The following is a 17214-nucleotide window of genomic DNA, read 5'->3' on the forward strand; positions in this document are numbered from 1 at the left end:
GTAATAGTAAATACACATACGACAAAACATTACATATTTATAATCAATGAAGATACAATAACCAGAATAGAACTGTAATGAGAATGTCAGCAATTTTTAAGACCATGTTTTTGAATATACCTTTCCCTAGCTTCCCTTATCATTTTAGCTTTTCTTTCCTGGAATGAAGACGATCCCAGGTTACTATTGTCCTTAACTGTATTTTTTTGCACTTGGTTTAACGATGCTGTTGCTGTAACGGTTTGAGACGAATCTGGTGTATAAGTAACGATGCCGTCCAATATATTGGCAATTGTAATGTCAACATTGCGTGTTTTCACTGAAATAATTGTCGAAGAATATTAATCCTGACTGCGTTACAACGGTGGACATTAATCAGAATAAATATTTATTTACGTACATAGATCTCTGAGAATCACATTATGGGGTACTAATGGAAGCACTTCACTGACTTGTCGGACCATTCTCTGAACTTCGACGCTATGTACGGCTTGTGAACTTGACGAATTTCTATCAAATCTCCTACTCTGTGCTTTTTCCATAATATAACGTTTTTCAAAATCAACTTTGTCTGATACAGTGTAAGAAGTTGTTTGCAGTCCAAGGCTGGTTGCTATGTCTTTTTCTACATCCCTTACCAATGCTTCACAATCCGGATTTTGTTTTGTTCTCAGGTACTTAATAGTGAAGACTGTGTAAGGTACAAACATGAACCAAAACACATCTGTCCACCATCTAGATGCTAATGAACTAAGACCAATGGGTACAAAGTCTGGCCTCCACGCTTTAATCGCAATTGGTTGAACAGATGCTTCGACAGTAAATGGCCAAGAATTGAACTTCAACAAGGCAACGCGACTGTTTGTTGTGCCAAATTCAGGTTGTATCACAATCTTATAATTTGACGTTGACAAAAAGTGCTTTATGTTGGCGATTAAAATGTCCTTGCTTGCCATGTCCATTACTTGTAAACCCAAGGCATTGGCCATGGCAGTGGGTATTTCTTCCCATAACGAAGGAGTTAATGCTTGCGTAGCTTTGTAAAGAGCAAAATGATCCAGTACAGAAATATTGTTGGCAATTAGAATCCTTAATTGGTTCTCCTTGATTCCACCTTCTGGTACCTTTACCATGATACCAAAAGCAAAACTAAATCCATGGCTTAACAATGTTCTAAGTATATTGCAATCAGGTAATAATACTGCAATAAGCCAAAGTTGCAAAGCAACTAGTAATCTCAGCAGTACAAGTACAAGACCCACTGGAGTATATAAAAATATAGATGCAAGACGCCAGCCACTGGGAAACCTAAATGGTATATTTCATTTCAATATTAATGTTGGAATTATTCTGGGTAAACTTAAACGTTTTCTATTCTATTATGAAGCAAATAAACACGTGTGTAACAAAGATTCTCAGTGGGAGAAATAATGAAAAAATAAGTACATTTTAAGTTCCATTAAAATTCTTTTGTTTACAGTTGATCCTTTTACCTGCTTTTGTCAAATAAATCCTGGATATCAATTTGTGACATTTCTTACAATACACATCTGTTATGTTGAAAAATTCACACTTTACGATTGTATTTCACTGAAATAATTACAGTCGTTCACTGAGACTCGATAATGTTGCGTATGATATTTGACCCTCTTTAACCTATTTTCCAACAGCTTTTCAATTAATGCGAATTTTCGTTTCTATCAATTTGTGCAATCAGCTGTTCTAACAGCCGTTCTAGGGACTTTTGCTGTTCTATTTTTATTCGACATTGTAATGTCCGTAATGTCCCCAAAATATCTGCTGAGTATACATATATATAGGATGTGTGCGCCCGTATGTTCTATGAGTAAAAATAAGAAAATATTTTATAGATTATACATTTCTTTTCAATGTAATAAAGCGTTTGCAGACCTACGTGTATGTAACATTTTTTTTCTTATTTTTACTCAACATATACTGGTGAATGCTGGTGAAGTTTGATCGCTTAATCCGAGGACATCCTGTATATAATTAGTATGAATCAGGCATAAACCGTGAACGATTCCATGCGGAATGGAATGAAATTTTTATCCTATTCAACAATAACACCAAAAATGTTTTGCAAATATCATTTTCATCACATATTCATTTTATATTCCGCATTTTAAAAGTTTATAACAGCTTATGATACTGTAATCACGTGATTGTGTTCTGTCGCATAGTGGTGAAGATCAGTGACTACATCGGGAAAAGTTATCTTCGCAGTTTAGAGCTCATTATTAAAACTTAGAATAATTTGTGTTTAATTGGGCGATGAACTTGGTTTGTTATTTATTTTCACGTATCTGGTATGTGAGAGAGAGATATAAAAATTTTGTACTGTGTACGCATCAAATGTGTAGGATATTCGCCAATTTCGATTATCAGTGTCAAGTTTGTCGTATGCACAGCATCAGGCAGTATCATTGCATCGAATAATTAACAGTGGGACTGAATGACTTTACACACAAGATTCAATCTGTTTTTTCTAATCTTCTCTGCTCCGTCAAACCCGAAATCATACGCACAGAGGAAGATTGAAATTATTTTATCTGAATAACCGATCTGCTTCAGATACACAAGTGTGGAATTTTTATTTATGGCAGATTAGAGTTGATCTATCTATTGTATGTATATGACGCATCTATCAATAAAAATTTGTTATAATGCAGACACCATGTCAGAATTGACACTTCATATGTGGGTGTTGTTTCATCGAAACATCGATACACTTTCGAACATCGATGATGTTTGTGTATAACACTATGAGAAAGTAACAGGAAAATATGCATAAATGCAAATCAACAAATATTACACACGAAAACTTGATTCCTTATTGGTTTGCCGCTACTGGAAATACATTTAGGATACTGCTAAGGTTAGGGAACGGGTGCTAATCATGAAGAATCCAGCATCTAATCATTTAAATGGAAACAGTCATCCACATCCAGTTTCATCACAAAATGCATCGCCATGCATTGTGTCTCGTTATGGAAATATATCGAACAATTACCAGGTACTAAAAGTCGCTGGAAAAGATTCGAATTGTTATATTGCCAACAATATTGTACCAAAAATTGGTAAACAGCAGCTGGTGTCATTGAATGGAGGTTCCATATCCTGCAATAGTGTGAATATTAATGAAGCCTTGGCGTGTGACGTCGCTTCTGTACCAGCTGTAAAAACCAAAGCATTATGTGTGCACATTCGAGAGAATAAGTGGTACGATGCTGGTAATGTGGTTTCTGTAGGAGTGGCTGGAACTAGTTTAAACCATGCATTGGAAAGTATGTCCTTAGCTTATAATCCTGCTACAAAGCAAATATATTCTTTGGAGGAATCTAATGAAGAGCAGTTGGACTGCAAATCTCAATATTTAGATACTTCATGTGATTATAAGGAAGAATCCTTGAATGATAATTTTAAGGTTGATGAAGATAAATACACAAGACTCGAAAGTGGTAGTACAAACAGTAGCCCTAGAAACAGTTTGCCACGCAGCTGCAGTAGCACGGTGTCTTCCCTTAGCGAGGTGTCTCCTTCCGGAAGTTTCCTGGGCACTGACGACCAAGTGGGAGAAAAGGCAGAGAAGTCCAAACGTTGGGGATTAAATACACTTTTTCCAAAAAACGTATTTTCATGGAAAAACAAAGATTCTCAGCAATCTACACCTACAAGTAGTCCATCGAGGAATATAGACAAAGTAGGAGGAAGTTTAGCTCTGATTCAACAACCGAGACCAGCGAACCTACCAGCTAAAAATGCACTCGAAGAGGAACGTCATCGTAAGCAATACAATGCCATTTTGGAAGCAGCAAGGAAACGGGAATTGAAAGAAGAAAAGGAACGTAAACAACAGAGAGAATTGCAACTTAAAGAGGAGGAAAGATTGGCAGAAGATTCTCATACGTGGAACGTGCATGTACTTCCAAAATTTGAAAGTGTTCGAAATGCAAAGAAAGTACGTGAACTGTGGTGGCGTGGTCTTCCGCCAAGTGTTCGTGGTAAAGTGTGGAAACTAGCTATTCCAAATAATTTAAACGTAACGGCGAATCTTTATAATATCTGCTTGGACAGAGCGATGTCGAGTCCTATAAGTGAAACATTGTCTGCAATCAGATTAGATGTATATCGCACTTTTCCAAATTTATGTGTCTTTCAAGAAGGTGGACCACTATCTAATAGTCTTCAAGGTATTTTAGCAGCCTATGCAATTTATAGACCTGATGTAGGTTACGTACAAGGTATGAGTTTTATTGGTGCTGTGTTATCTCTGAACATGGAACCTCCAGATGCCTTCACCTGCTTCGCTAATTTATTAAATCATCCTTGTCACAGAGCCGCTTTTACATTGAATCAGAAGCAGATGGATATTTATTATAAAGTATATTCTAGTGCACTTGCGCATAAGCTACCAAAAATTTTTTCCCATTTTACAGTGGCTGGTCTTAGCCCAGATTTATACTTGTTAGATTGGTTGTATACAATATATGCTAAAGCAATGCCTCTGGATGTTGCATGTAGGATTTGGGATGTTTTTCTTAGAGATGGGGATGAGTTCCTGTTCAGAACAGCACTTGGTGTACTACACCTGTACCAAGAAGAATTACTTAAAATGGACTTTGTACACGGGGCACAGTTTCTCACTAGGCTCCCAGAGAATTTGCAGGCAGAAGCTTTATTCAACAGTATTAGTCAAATGTCTACTACTGTTGGAACAACGACGTTCCAACAAATGTTAGTCCAATTTTCTTCGTCATAATTTTGTAAATTGTGACGAGGAATCTAGAAAAAAACAAAAGGAATCTCAAATGCTATTTTTGTTATTGTGATCAATGGAAGATATTTTCTATGCTGAAAATTCGAATATAATTTATATACATTTTAAAGAACATATGTGAAATTATGCATAAATTTTATATAATTTTAGAGCATAATTCGATGTGTTTCTCGAAATTAATATCGAAAGTCTCGTGAGAAATATTTATTTAGAATCAGTGTATCATTGTGAGATTTAATTGTTTGATTAGTGTACAGAGAAAATGATGTTACATTAAACTCCACTGTATGGGATCGCAATGCTGATGTACCAATTCATATATTTAAAATATACATAATGCAAGAGCTTTTCATAAAATTACAAACATACGTTCATATATTATTGCTTGATAAATAGACCACGCAAAGATATTCTGCTCTTGAGAAGAAAAAAAGGAAAACGGAATATTCGAATATAAAATTTGATAAGCACTATATAAATTAATTAACAACGTATAACGAGCTTTTTGTACACGTTCTACTGAATTTCACTTCATCTCTAACGTCGCGAAAGTCTTGCTCTATTATATGACGTATTTCTCATTTTCGTTTCTATCACGATATTTGGAGATCATTTTGACAATTTCAATATTGCACATCTACAAATAGTGATACATGTACAATGATAAATGCCCTACGATATACATAATTGCACTCTAGCTTTAATACACATACTTTGAAATACCTCTCATATATGTCTCTCTGCTGAATCTTCGCTGAAATGTATACCATATAAAATACTCTGCTTAGATACATAAATATAATCATCTTCTGGCAAAAAGTTACACTATAAAAGATATTTAACGCAAAGGAAAATTTCTGTTTTGAGTATTACGATAATTGTTTTCAAACATTGTCATATTCTCTCGTTGCCGTTGCCTTTTGAGTCTTCCATAACGAGGCAAACTTACGGCAAGGAAAATTCTTTCATATTTACAAATTATAAATGAACAGACTACTGTTTCAAAACGCTTCGATACCTATTATACGAATAATAAAATTATGTGCCACATTATTATATACGTATCTCGATCAAATTATAGTAAATTTCGATAACTCTTTCATTTGAAAGCTGACTGGTGCAAATATAGCTATTGAGAAATAAATAAATAATTAAGCTACATAACTGAATATGTAATAATGTAATTCTACGAAGACATTTTCTAAGCTTTAACGATATTCAATATAAGTGTCCATCATACGTGAAATATGAGATTCAATTTTGTTATACTTTCATAATGATAGTAAATTAACTTAGAACGATTAATGAATACAATTAATTTTGCATGATCTAAGCTAAGGCGGATGAAAGGACTAAAAAAAATATATGAAAATAATATGAAATTATATCGTACGTGTTTCTTCTATCTGTGAACAATATTTCGGGTCTTAATTATAATCTTTTTTCGTTTTATGTATTTATAAGAATTTACATTACGCACAAAAAAGTAGAATTAATAAAATGATATTGACATCCAATTTTTCCTCCTTCTAATTGGCGATAGAATTTTTAATTTAACAACGTTAAATGAAACAAGATCCCTTCTTTCAGTGGCCTTTATAACAAATGAAAATATATATTGGACCTTAACTAGTTATCATTTTTCTATTCATTGAGACACGTCGTCTAAAGAAACTTCGAAAACATATTTTTTTACGCACTATTACAAGTTTATAAATAATTTTCGTTTCGATCATACTCGAGCTATGTAATATTACACATAAAAATAGTACGCGGAACGTACACATGTATTTCGAAATACAGACACTAATAACTTTGTTCGCAGGCATGGCTTACTGCTTTAGATAGATCTTGGAAGCTATAAAAACTAATCTGAGAATATAATAATAATATGAAATGTTATATAGAGCTGTACGATCTTAATTGATCTACACATGCGCTAATATATTATACTTTACAATTTGAGTTTTATTTTATAGACATGTTTAAGATATTTATTTGGCGGAGAATAGTTGAAAATTAAATGTGAACTCGAAATCTCTTAGGATCCGGAGATATCCTAATTTTTAATTGACAATACTCTCATTCCATCCACTATTCGGATTAACTGATTACTCAACGGTTTAGCGTTCGCTAATAGATATTTATATTATTAAATGCAACTGTAGATATAGGCACAGGTTCGAAAATAGCCGAACAGTGTTGAAACTATATATGAAAATGAATATAATTAAAATTCAAATGAATATAATTCAATTTGCATCTTATGATTACGTACAGGAAGGCATCCACATATCTGCATTAAACAATCCTCGTTAATTAAATATATTGCTTGACATTATTAATGAAAAGATGTCATCGGAAATTATATAGGAAATAATTTAAAAAAACTCGATTTTAGTTATGATTTAGAGTATTTGTAATTTAAAGTATCATTTTACTTTCCTTACTGACGTCAATGTTGAAATTAATCAGTGATGTCCATATTTATTTACTGACATCAATGTTGTAATAATCAATATAGTCCATGACTAATTAATTAACGACGAAATATTTATATAATTTGTTTGTACCAGCGTGTATTCTTATTATTTCATTATTTTATCTCTCGTAAATTAATATGTAACAGAATACAGATTCATGTTAATATTTCTACAGTAATATTCATATATCAATCATTCGATGGTTGAATTAATGGAAAAGAAACGAATTATTGTTTATGTATACATTGTATAATGTAAGCTTCTTTTTAATTGTCACGATAGTCTTAAGTAAATACTGTGTCGTATTTTCTTTAGAATCTCGTTAGTTTCCTTTAATTAAACGTGTTGTAACGTGGTATGGTACTAGGGCCAATTGATTAAATTAGCATAAATACAAATTGAATGTATGTCTTATCATATGTAAATGTCTTGTGAGCTTACACATGAACTGCAGTGACATACATGTAGGCGTATTTACGAATATTATGTATAAATACGAAACTTTTATGAAGAATCATATCTTTAATGTTTCACGTGTTATATTTATCTCAGTAACGTTAAAAGGGTCGAACCGTTTTTTATTCCTAATTAGATGAATCGCAATTCCTGTAATTTATCAGTATTAAAAATTGTTCAGCGAGACGTAACATCGTTCTATCGAATGTTTACAAAAGAATCGTGTTGTATATGTTTGATATGGTGATTAAGATTTAATTATTAGATGAATCCTATGATACAGCGAAAGAGCATAGTTGTCGTTATAGCTACACGTATCTTATGCCCCATATTTCGTTGTTTAACAGACGTTAAAATTACAATGCCTAACGAGTAAATAAATGATGAAAGCAGAATTTTCTGTGCGTGCGAAATCGAACATATGTGGATGAGCGAGGATAATTACATGTATGATCTATATGCGACACTTCTGTGTTCCTTATCGTTAGTGCCTCTCGACAGAGGAACTCATTGTATATTTTTTACGCGTTTTATCATGTACATTTACCTTAAGTGCAATATCGTAATATATATTTTGTAAAAAGAAAGGTCGGACTCAGTATTTATTTTATGAAATAATGCACATCGGCAATGATGTAAAACTGTACCTATAGCGGTGTCAGTGCGTTAAGAAACTGTCACGAAATTTTTACACGAAACGAAGCCGCGAAACAATGAAACTTTTGTGGTGATTTTAAGCTGTCGAGAATGAACAAATTTCAAGTATACACATACATACATATTTTAACAAAATTTCACGAATAATTTTACTTGAAATTTTCATACTCATATCTCTTCGAATATACATATATACGTACATATACTTAATAACCGATAATATGAGAAATATTTTGTATATAAGGGCGTGCTTGCTTCGAAATTGAAAAAGGTGAAAGATTAAAAAAAAATAATAATAAACTCGATTCTATTTATTGCAATGGTGTAACAACAGTTTTTATATCGTGTAATGGACGACAATGGAATTATATAAATGTACGTGTATGTTGTACTCTAAATGATGCCAGCGACTTATCTCAATGGATCATTTTCGTTCGCATACAAGAATAAAATTACACTTGAAAATATCAAATGTTTATTATATTATATTTACCTCAGTCCCCGTTTAGCTCTAATAAATATAGACATAATTTTTGTTGCTTTTTAAATGATCTACGTTGTAAAGAGATTGCTAGAGTTCCCAACAGATGGCGCTAGATTCTCGATTGCGGATGGCGTCGATTACCCCTGGTCACAGCTTGGCGGTTATCTCCTTGGTCATTTGCAAGTGTCTATCTTTTAGTTTCTTTTAATTGAGTTTAAGTGAATAATTAGTGCATGGAAGAAACGTTAATTCGTCTTCTGTCCAAGTAAGTAGAACGCAAACGCGTTTTCCAGTTACTTACGATTCGCATTTGCATTTACGTTTCCCATACGCATCAATATAGTCCATGACTAATTAATTAACGACGAAATATTTATATAATTTGTTTGTACCAGCGTGTATTCTTATTATTTCATTATTTTATCTCTCGTAAATTAATATGTAACAGAATACAGATTCATGTTAATATTTCTACAGTAATATTCATATATCAATCATTCGATGGTTGAATTAATGGAAAAGAAACGAATTATTGTTTATGTATACATTGTATAATGTAAGCTTCTTTTTAATTGTCACGATAGTCTTAAGTAAATACTGTGTCGTATTTTCTTTAGAATCTCGTTAGTTTCCTTTAATTAAACGTGTTGTAACGTGGTATGGTACTAGGGCCAATTGATTAAATTAGCATAAATACAAATTGAATGTATGTCTTATCATATGTAAATGTCTTGTGAGCTTACACATGAACTGCAGTGACATACATGTAGGCGTATTTACGAATATTATGTATAAATACGAAACTTTTATGAAGAATCATATCTTTAATGTTTCACGTGTTATATTTATCTCAGTAACGTTAAAAGGGTCGAACCGTTTTTTATTCCTAATTAGATGAATCGCAATTCCTGTAATTTATCAGTATTAAAAATTGTTCAGCGAGACGTAACATCGTTCTATCGAATGTTTACAAAAGAATCGTGTTGTATATGTTTGATATGGTGATTAAGATTTAATTATTAGATGAATCCTATGATACAGCGAAAGAGCATAGTTGTCGTTATAGCTACACGTATCTTATGCCCCATATTTCGTTGTTTAACAGACGTTAAAATTACAATGCCTAACGAGTAAATAAATGATGAAAGCAGAATTTTCTGTGCGTGCGAAATCGAACATATGTGGATGAGCGAGGATAATTACATGTATGATCTATATGCGACACTTCTGTGTTCCTTATCGTTAGTGCCTCTCGACAGAGGAACTCATTGTATATTTTTTACGCGTTTTATCATGTACATTTACCTTAAGTGCAATATCGTAATATATATTTTGTAAAAAGAAAGGTCGGACTCAGTATTTATTTTATGAAATAATGCACATCGGCAATGATGTAAAACTGTACCTATAGCGGTGTCAGTGCGTTAAGAAACTGTCACGAAATTTTTACACGAAACGAAGCCGCGAAACAATGAAACTTTTGTGGTGATTTTAAGCTGTCGAGAATGAACAAATTTCAAGTATACACATACATACATATTTTAACAAAATTTCACGAATAATTTTACTTGAAATTTTCATACTCATATCTCTTCGAATATACATATATACGTACATATACTTAATAACCGATAATATGAGAAATATTTTGTATATAAGGGCGTGCTTGCTTCGAAATTGAAAAAGGTGAAAGATTAAAAAAAAATAATAATAAACTCGATTCTATTTATTGCAATGGTGTAACAACAGTTTTTATATCGTGTAATGGACGACAATGGAATTATATAAATGTACGTGTATGTTGTACTCTAAATGATGCCAGCGACTTATCTCAATGGATCATTTTCGTTCGCATACAAGAATAAAATTACACTTGAAAATATCAAATGTTTATTATATTATATTTACCTCAGTCCCCGTTTAGCTCTAATAAATATAGACATAATTTTTGTTGCTTTTTAAATGATCTACGTTGTAAAGAGATTGCTAGAGTTCCCAACAGATGGCGCTAGATTCTCGATTGCGGATGGCGTCGATTACCCCTGGTCACAGCTTGGCGGTTATCTCCTTGGTCATTTGCAAGTGTCTATCTTTTAGTTTCTTTTAATTGAGTTTAAGTGAATAATTAGTGCATGGAAGAAACGTTAATTCGTCTTCTGTCCAAGTAAGTAGAACGCAAACGCGTTTTCCAGTTACTTACGATTCGCATTTGCATTTACGTTTCCCATACGCATTGATACGCATATATGATTTTACGTAACTTTTATTCATGAATACAAATCGAAGGTTAAGTATACTTTTATATAATATTCTGTAATCAACATTATTATTGATACTTGCCCATAAGATCTGTATTATTAATACTGACATAATTAATTTATTTTGCACCTCGTGGTTATAGTGAACAATTATTTTGAAGTAAACTATCTGTTCAATAGATGTTTGGCTTTTCTAAAAACATTTCTAGTAATAATATCTGATTGTCAGGTGCTTTACATTATTTAAATAAAAGCACCGAAAGTACACTTTTCATACGACGCGATGTAAAATTAGATAAAGATCTCTAATAAACCTTTTTTTAAAAGTTCGGTTATGTCACGTTGGAAGTTTGACTAGTAGCATATCAAAATTTATGAAAATCTGATTGTTAATTCTATTATCGATAGAGCTCCCTTGAGTGCTGTGACGAGTCCTGCGAGGAAGAACAAATGAGAAAGCCAGCGTGTCCCCGGCTTGTAATCTAAAGTCTAAACAAAGGACTTGACCTTTACGCCCGCTCTCGGCAGAGGAATGTTGTAAGTCACATAAATTTTTATACATTTACTCGTACGCATCATAATATGCATGCACATACATGTATTGTATGTACATTACATTGTACATCGGCGTATCGTGTTGTAACGTGTACAGTCCCAATTATCTCCCATCGGACGTGTAATTCATCAATTATTCTCTACATGACGAATATGCATAAAGTATCTATTAGCAATGGTTACAAACATAAGTACGTTGTGTATACATATACATATTATACGGTTGAAGCGTATGATGATTTAGCATATCCGTGCGCAACGTTTGCCCCTGCAAAACAATGTTAACTGGAGAGTCATGGGGATTGTGAAGCACCCCTGTTAGGAAAGGGGAGCTAGTAAATTAGGGGAGTTAATCCTATCCGAAATGGAGTATGATTTAACGTAAGGTAGTTACCGACATTACGGACGCGAGTAATACGAGTTTTTGGTCAACGAGCGTTAAACAGAACCGACCTGTGGATCCCAACCCATTCTATCTTTCCCCCTTAAACCAAACGCCCCATCGAGTGTTTTCAAAATTAATGTCTTCGAGTTCGGAACTGGGTCGTGTAGGGATCGAACGGTGTTTCGTACCGTTGTGCAACAGATTTATTTCAACGACTTTTTGTTGATCATAACATATTTTTAGTTGATCGTCGTTCACAGTCGTATAGAAAATAATGATGATTTCATTCAAATTGACAAAGACAGAAATATCTATCGAACAATTCAACGTTATTTTCGCGAGAGTTCGATACCAAAGGAGAAGTATATCCCGGCGTCGGTTTTTATTGAGCCATGAAAACACGTTCTTACATTTATCGATGTTCCGTGTTTCGGTCTCTTCCCTTTCTTGAGCTCGATATCCGAACAGGCGAGACGTACCTTGTTTTCCTACGCACGGCTATAAAGTGGTGCCACGCTGTAAGCAAATATATCCGGCTGGCCACTTCGTGGTTCGTCCAAACTGGACGTTATGCATGTACTTACTTAGTTCGTAACAGGGATAGCCGGTCGGCAGAAACGCGTTTTGTTGGCCCCAAGAACGAAGACGAATAGGCACGAGTTGAACCACAGAGGCATAAACCAATCAGTCTAATAGAATCTCCCCAGTTGCCTATCGAATGATTCATAGGACGTCGCATGGGAAGCGAATTTATTAATAAGAGGCAGTCGAGCATGCCACCAGACCGGCTCCGAACTGATTCGTCATTATTACATGGGTTCTGACCCAACGATCTTAACATCCAACGCTAATTGGTCGCCGCGAACGCGTTTCAGCTGCTGATTTATCGTGCCAATAAATAGTCGCGTCCCTCTTTCAATCTTCCTCTCTGTTCCTCTTCGCTTCTGTACTGTTGCGACTGTAAATGAAGATTTAGCGAAACTACGAGAGATAGAGCCGGTTACCAGTCTGTTTCGTTAGAGAAATATATGTGTAACGAATAACGATTGCTTTAACTTTAACTATGCACACACACGTGATTACGTGGCTCGCAAACAAGGGAAGAACGATTTGTCATGCATATAAGTATGCATGTACGCGGTATTTTATGTGACGATGCAGACGGTTTATAACGATCGATACTTCCTTCGCTCTGACTGCTGCATAGATTGCCGGCGATTCTGAAGTCAATACGAGGGTTGCGTCTCGAATGTTTCAATGGAACTCAGCGCTCTATACGTACAAATAACTGTCACATCGCTATAGATAAATTCGACGTTTTCATTCCTCGATTGAGGCTATCATATTCGAAAGACGATATCGCTAGAACTTCTCTGATTGTAAGATTGTCTGGGGATTGCATAAATGAAGCGCACTTTTCTTAAGAGCACAGGGAGAGCAGTCGAGCTAAGTCGGTCACGATGGAGAATAAGTCGCCCTTAAATCTCCGTAATACTTAAAACGTCCAGCCTGTCGCGAGCGCGTCGCACTCCCCGCGGCATCTCCTATCGCGAGACGTAATCTCGCAGTTACCTCGAAATTGCCCGGTATTTTTCGGCGCTCCCATGTACACCGCAGACTCCTTTTTCGTTACGAAAGCAAATGCACGAAACTTTCCAGAGTAAGCATTAATGCACGGGAACGGGATGCACTTATTTATTCGACTGTTACATCAGGCTTTACGTAACCGCGCCAAGTACTGGAACGCATTATTGCGGTTGAAGCAGGTCCGCGAGTATTTGAGACTCATGAAGGGAAAGAGAATGGTAAATGGAAACAGATACAGAAAGAGCGAGATGACGGGATGGAGTACGCAACAGAGTGAGAAGGAGAGAGAGCGAGAAAGGGAGAATAGAGAGACGTTACAAGCGCAGTGGATGTGCAACTTCTTGCGCAAGAGGTGCTCTGCAGTGATTCATCATTGTTACCGGGAATATTGGGATATATATCGGGGAGGTCCCTCGGGCTGAAAGCAAATGGAGTAGACAGGGGTCTATACCCTCCATCTACTTAAATGCCCCTACATTCCGCCGATGGAGGGTACTTAGGTCAGCCCCGTTCCCTGCAGTTTTCTGATTAAACTACGCCGATTTCCATGAACGAAGCGCACTTTACGCGAGACTTCACACGATTGACTTTACGCTCTTCGCCGCCTATATTAATCCTTCCCGGGCACGGTTCCCGGGACAGGCAGGACCGTGGATGCATCGGGAAATCGTGCCGGGCGTATAGTATGACGGCATACTTTTTTTTAACTCTATGGGAGATCGCCGTATTTTTTAATCTCTAGAATGGCTGATACGCAGAATGGGTACCAATAAAATTGGTCGCTGGATTTTGAAATTAATCTTGTTTGAATGTATGATTCAAGGAAAACTTTTTATTCAGCCAATAATAATATATCACGTTTACGGATGATCGAATTCACGATCTTCTCGTTGGAGGTAACAAATTTCACGGTCCGCGACCACTCGCTTCCATCGACTTCACAAGTAATCTGATGCACATTGTGCCTTCGTCGTGTGCGCGTGTCGCGCCTCTCGTTTTTCACTACGCAAATACTTTCCGCATTTTTAACGAGCCCACCGATTCGGACGCAGCTGTAATCTTCTCTCGATCGCGGGTCAGCCTCCAATCTGTCAGCGGTCTATCCGCCTCCGCCGCGTGCTGAATTTCATTTAACGAAGAAGGATATAAAAATAACCGAGAGAGGCGCGCGCCATATGCGAAACGCCATGTGGCAGAGAGGGTCAACGATGTCACCGAGAGCGTCTTCTCCGCGTGCTGGGAGAGGGCCATAAGAAAAGGGTGCTCCGCGTTCGTGCAGCACCTGCCTGCCCCGAGGTGAGACTTCGAATCTCTCCTCAGGGAAGGGATTATCCTTCCTCTATTCTCCCTTGCCGACCGTCTCGGCGGTTAGTCGAACTGTAACGAAATATAACGCGACGATCAAACGTCCTTTGGACGTCGTTTAAACCCTGTCAAATAGGATTCCTCCACCGCGAGCTGATCGGGGTCGTGCGAGTAACGCGTTAGGTGGAATCGGCTTGAGAACCGCGAGCCCGGCCGAAAGTTTGCCGTCGTCGCACGATCCCGTTCCGCGATAAGAAACAAAGTTTTTTTTTCCTGGAAGCGCGACGAAAGAACCGAGAATTCATAATTTTATTACGAAAAATCCCCGGCGATTCCGTTCGTCCGGGAAGTTTGACGCGCGCTATCGTCCGCAAGTTTCGCTCGCGATAACGCCACGGTAAATTCGAAATTACCCCGAAGAAAGCTTACTCCCGTCTCCGTGGTGTTCTCGCCCGCTGATTTCATCCCGAGATTCGTGGGCCAAGGAAGCGAGGTTGAACGTGAAGAATTCTTTCGCTGCGATAAAACGGGCATTTCATTTTATTACGTTAACGAGAACTCGAATCGACCGCGTTGGAGTCGTATTTCTCTTATCCAGAGCCTCTAATGAAAGATCCGCGAGAGTACCTAATACAATTACCTCGAGACGCATTGTTTCTACAGGTTGCCACTTTTTTAAAAACTGTTCCGTACACTCAGCGTGAATAAGAACTTTAACGGTTCGTTACTCGAACAAGAGCCGCTGATAAATGAACAAGTGTATTGCAGCTATAATACTACCCAAGCCGCGTTACGCTTGATAAGTTTATACGAGAAACACACGTTCGGTCTATTACGTTAATGAGAACCGAAATCCGTCGTCGGAACGCCGTTTTTGGTTGTCCTAAGGCGAGAAAGAACGTCGTGGAGGGATTGTTGGGCGAGGGCAAACCTGCCCGGAGGTAAAGTACCCTTCGGTCCCTACTCGAAAAGGGATTATCCGACCTCGACTGTATCGCTGGTACGCCACAATGTAACACGACGATCAAAGTTCTCGGATGCGACGCGTCCTCGTGTTCCGACCTATAAAGGGACGCCGGAGGCATCGCGGAATCACGAAAACACATAGGCACAGAGGGTGAGCGAACGTTCCGGAGAGGGATGAACCTTGTTATTGTTAGTTATCGCATTAATACTCGACGACGGTCTATGGTTATCTGTATGCGAACATTACGCGGCTGCGTCGTTGTTTTCGAACCAGTGTGCACAGCCATTAGCAACGGACCGTGGCTGTACAAGGCGTCCTGTTCAAACACTTCCTTCGTAGGAATTTGATACGTCCGATGCTGGGATCCGTGGCCCTGTTTTAGGTCCATGGCAAACTACTTACATATGTCGGATACACGGATTTTCTTCATTTCGAGATATCTCGCCAATAGATCAGTCGATATTTTTGGTGATATCTCGTATAAATAGGTTCCAGACAGGAAGAGCGTTCTGTTCGTTGGTAAAATTAATCCTTTTCAAATTCAGTGCGATTTTGCAGAGCTTTAATAAAGTTCCGATTAATTATGCAAGGTATTCAATTAAAACTCGTTTGCAACGTGTTGCACAGTTTCCGTAGAACGGGATTGTCAGGTTAATCGTATCAAGCTAAAGCATGGTCTACGTTTTAGATCAATTATTCGCTCGAGACAACTTCCTCAATTATGAACGAGATTTCATTCTTCGCAATTTAATTTACGTAGGAAAGACATCTTGTAAATGTAACGTAAAATATATTCTTGTTATAACACTGAGGTTCTAAATGAATTATGCTGAAAATAATATACTAGCTTATTCTCGTTGTCTTTAAAGTCAGACCTTTGACGTTCGTGTACGGTAGAGCTTCGTTATTATCGAATTAGCTTAGGAATTTAGATCAGTGATATATTAAGAGAAATGACGATATCGAATGGCGACGATAGGAAGCCGGGGAAGTGTCGCGTAGGGAAAGAAATCGAAGCGGCGGAGTTAGGCGAGAGGGAAAAAGAGAATGAATCCCGGGCTATAAATCCAGGGACGGTGGACTGGCAAATGTCAGAATGTCGTCGACGGTGTTTCTCCCGCTGCGCGGCTCGTGGTGCAAAAAGTATTGATGACACTGACTAAGAAGTCGGGCTTTCTTCTCCGTTAAAAGTCACAGCTGCTCTCACACCTCCGCGACCACGTGGCGCTCGATTTCGTTCGACCGGAAGCGGTCCGCGCATACCGCAGTATGTTCAATG

At 37.0% G+C, this 17214-nt stretch overlaps 2 protein-coding genes across 2 annotated transcripts; one reads left to right on the top strand and one right to left on the bottom strand.

Moving 5' to 3' along the window:
* Positions 1-6: 6 nt before the first annotated feature.
* Positions 7-1692, bottom strand: LOC108622884 (ancient ubiquitous protein 1). Its single transcript, XM_018020998.2, has 3 exons — positions 1494-1692; positions 401-1308; positions 7-319 (listed from the first exon to the last, which is right to left on the bottom strand). Exons 1-3 carry the CDS (start codon positions 1532-1534, stop codon positions 87-89), a joined length of 1182 nt encoding a protein of 393 aa, XP_017876487.1. The 5' UTR covers positions 1535-1692; the 3' UTR covers positions 7-86.
* Positions 1693-1833: 141 nt separating this feature from the next.
* On the top strand, positions 1834-8576 carry LOC108622979 (TBC1 domain family member 14). Its single transcript, XM_018021199.2, has one exon. It carries the CDS (start codon positions 2918-2920, stop codon positions 4778-4780), a length of 1863 nt encoding a protein of 620 aa, XP_017876688.1. The 5' UTR covers positions 1834-2917; the 3' UTR covers positions 4781-8576.
* The last annotated feature ends 8638 nt before the right edge of the window (positions 8577-17214 follow it).

Source organism: Ceratina calcarata, unplaced genomic scaffold, assembly GCF_001652005.2.
Source record: "Ceratina calcarata isolate Rehan_Ccalc_2016 unplaced genomic scaffold, ASM165200v1 scaffold25, whole genome shotgun sequence".
NCBI lineage: Eukaryota > Metazoa > Arthropoda > Insecta > Hymenoptera > Apidae > Ceratina > Ceratina calcarata.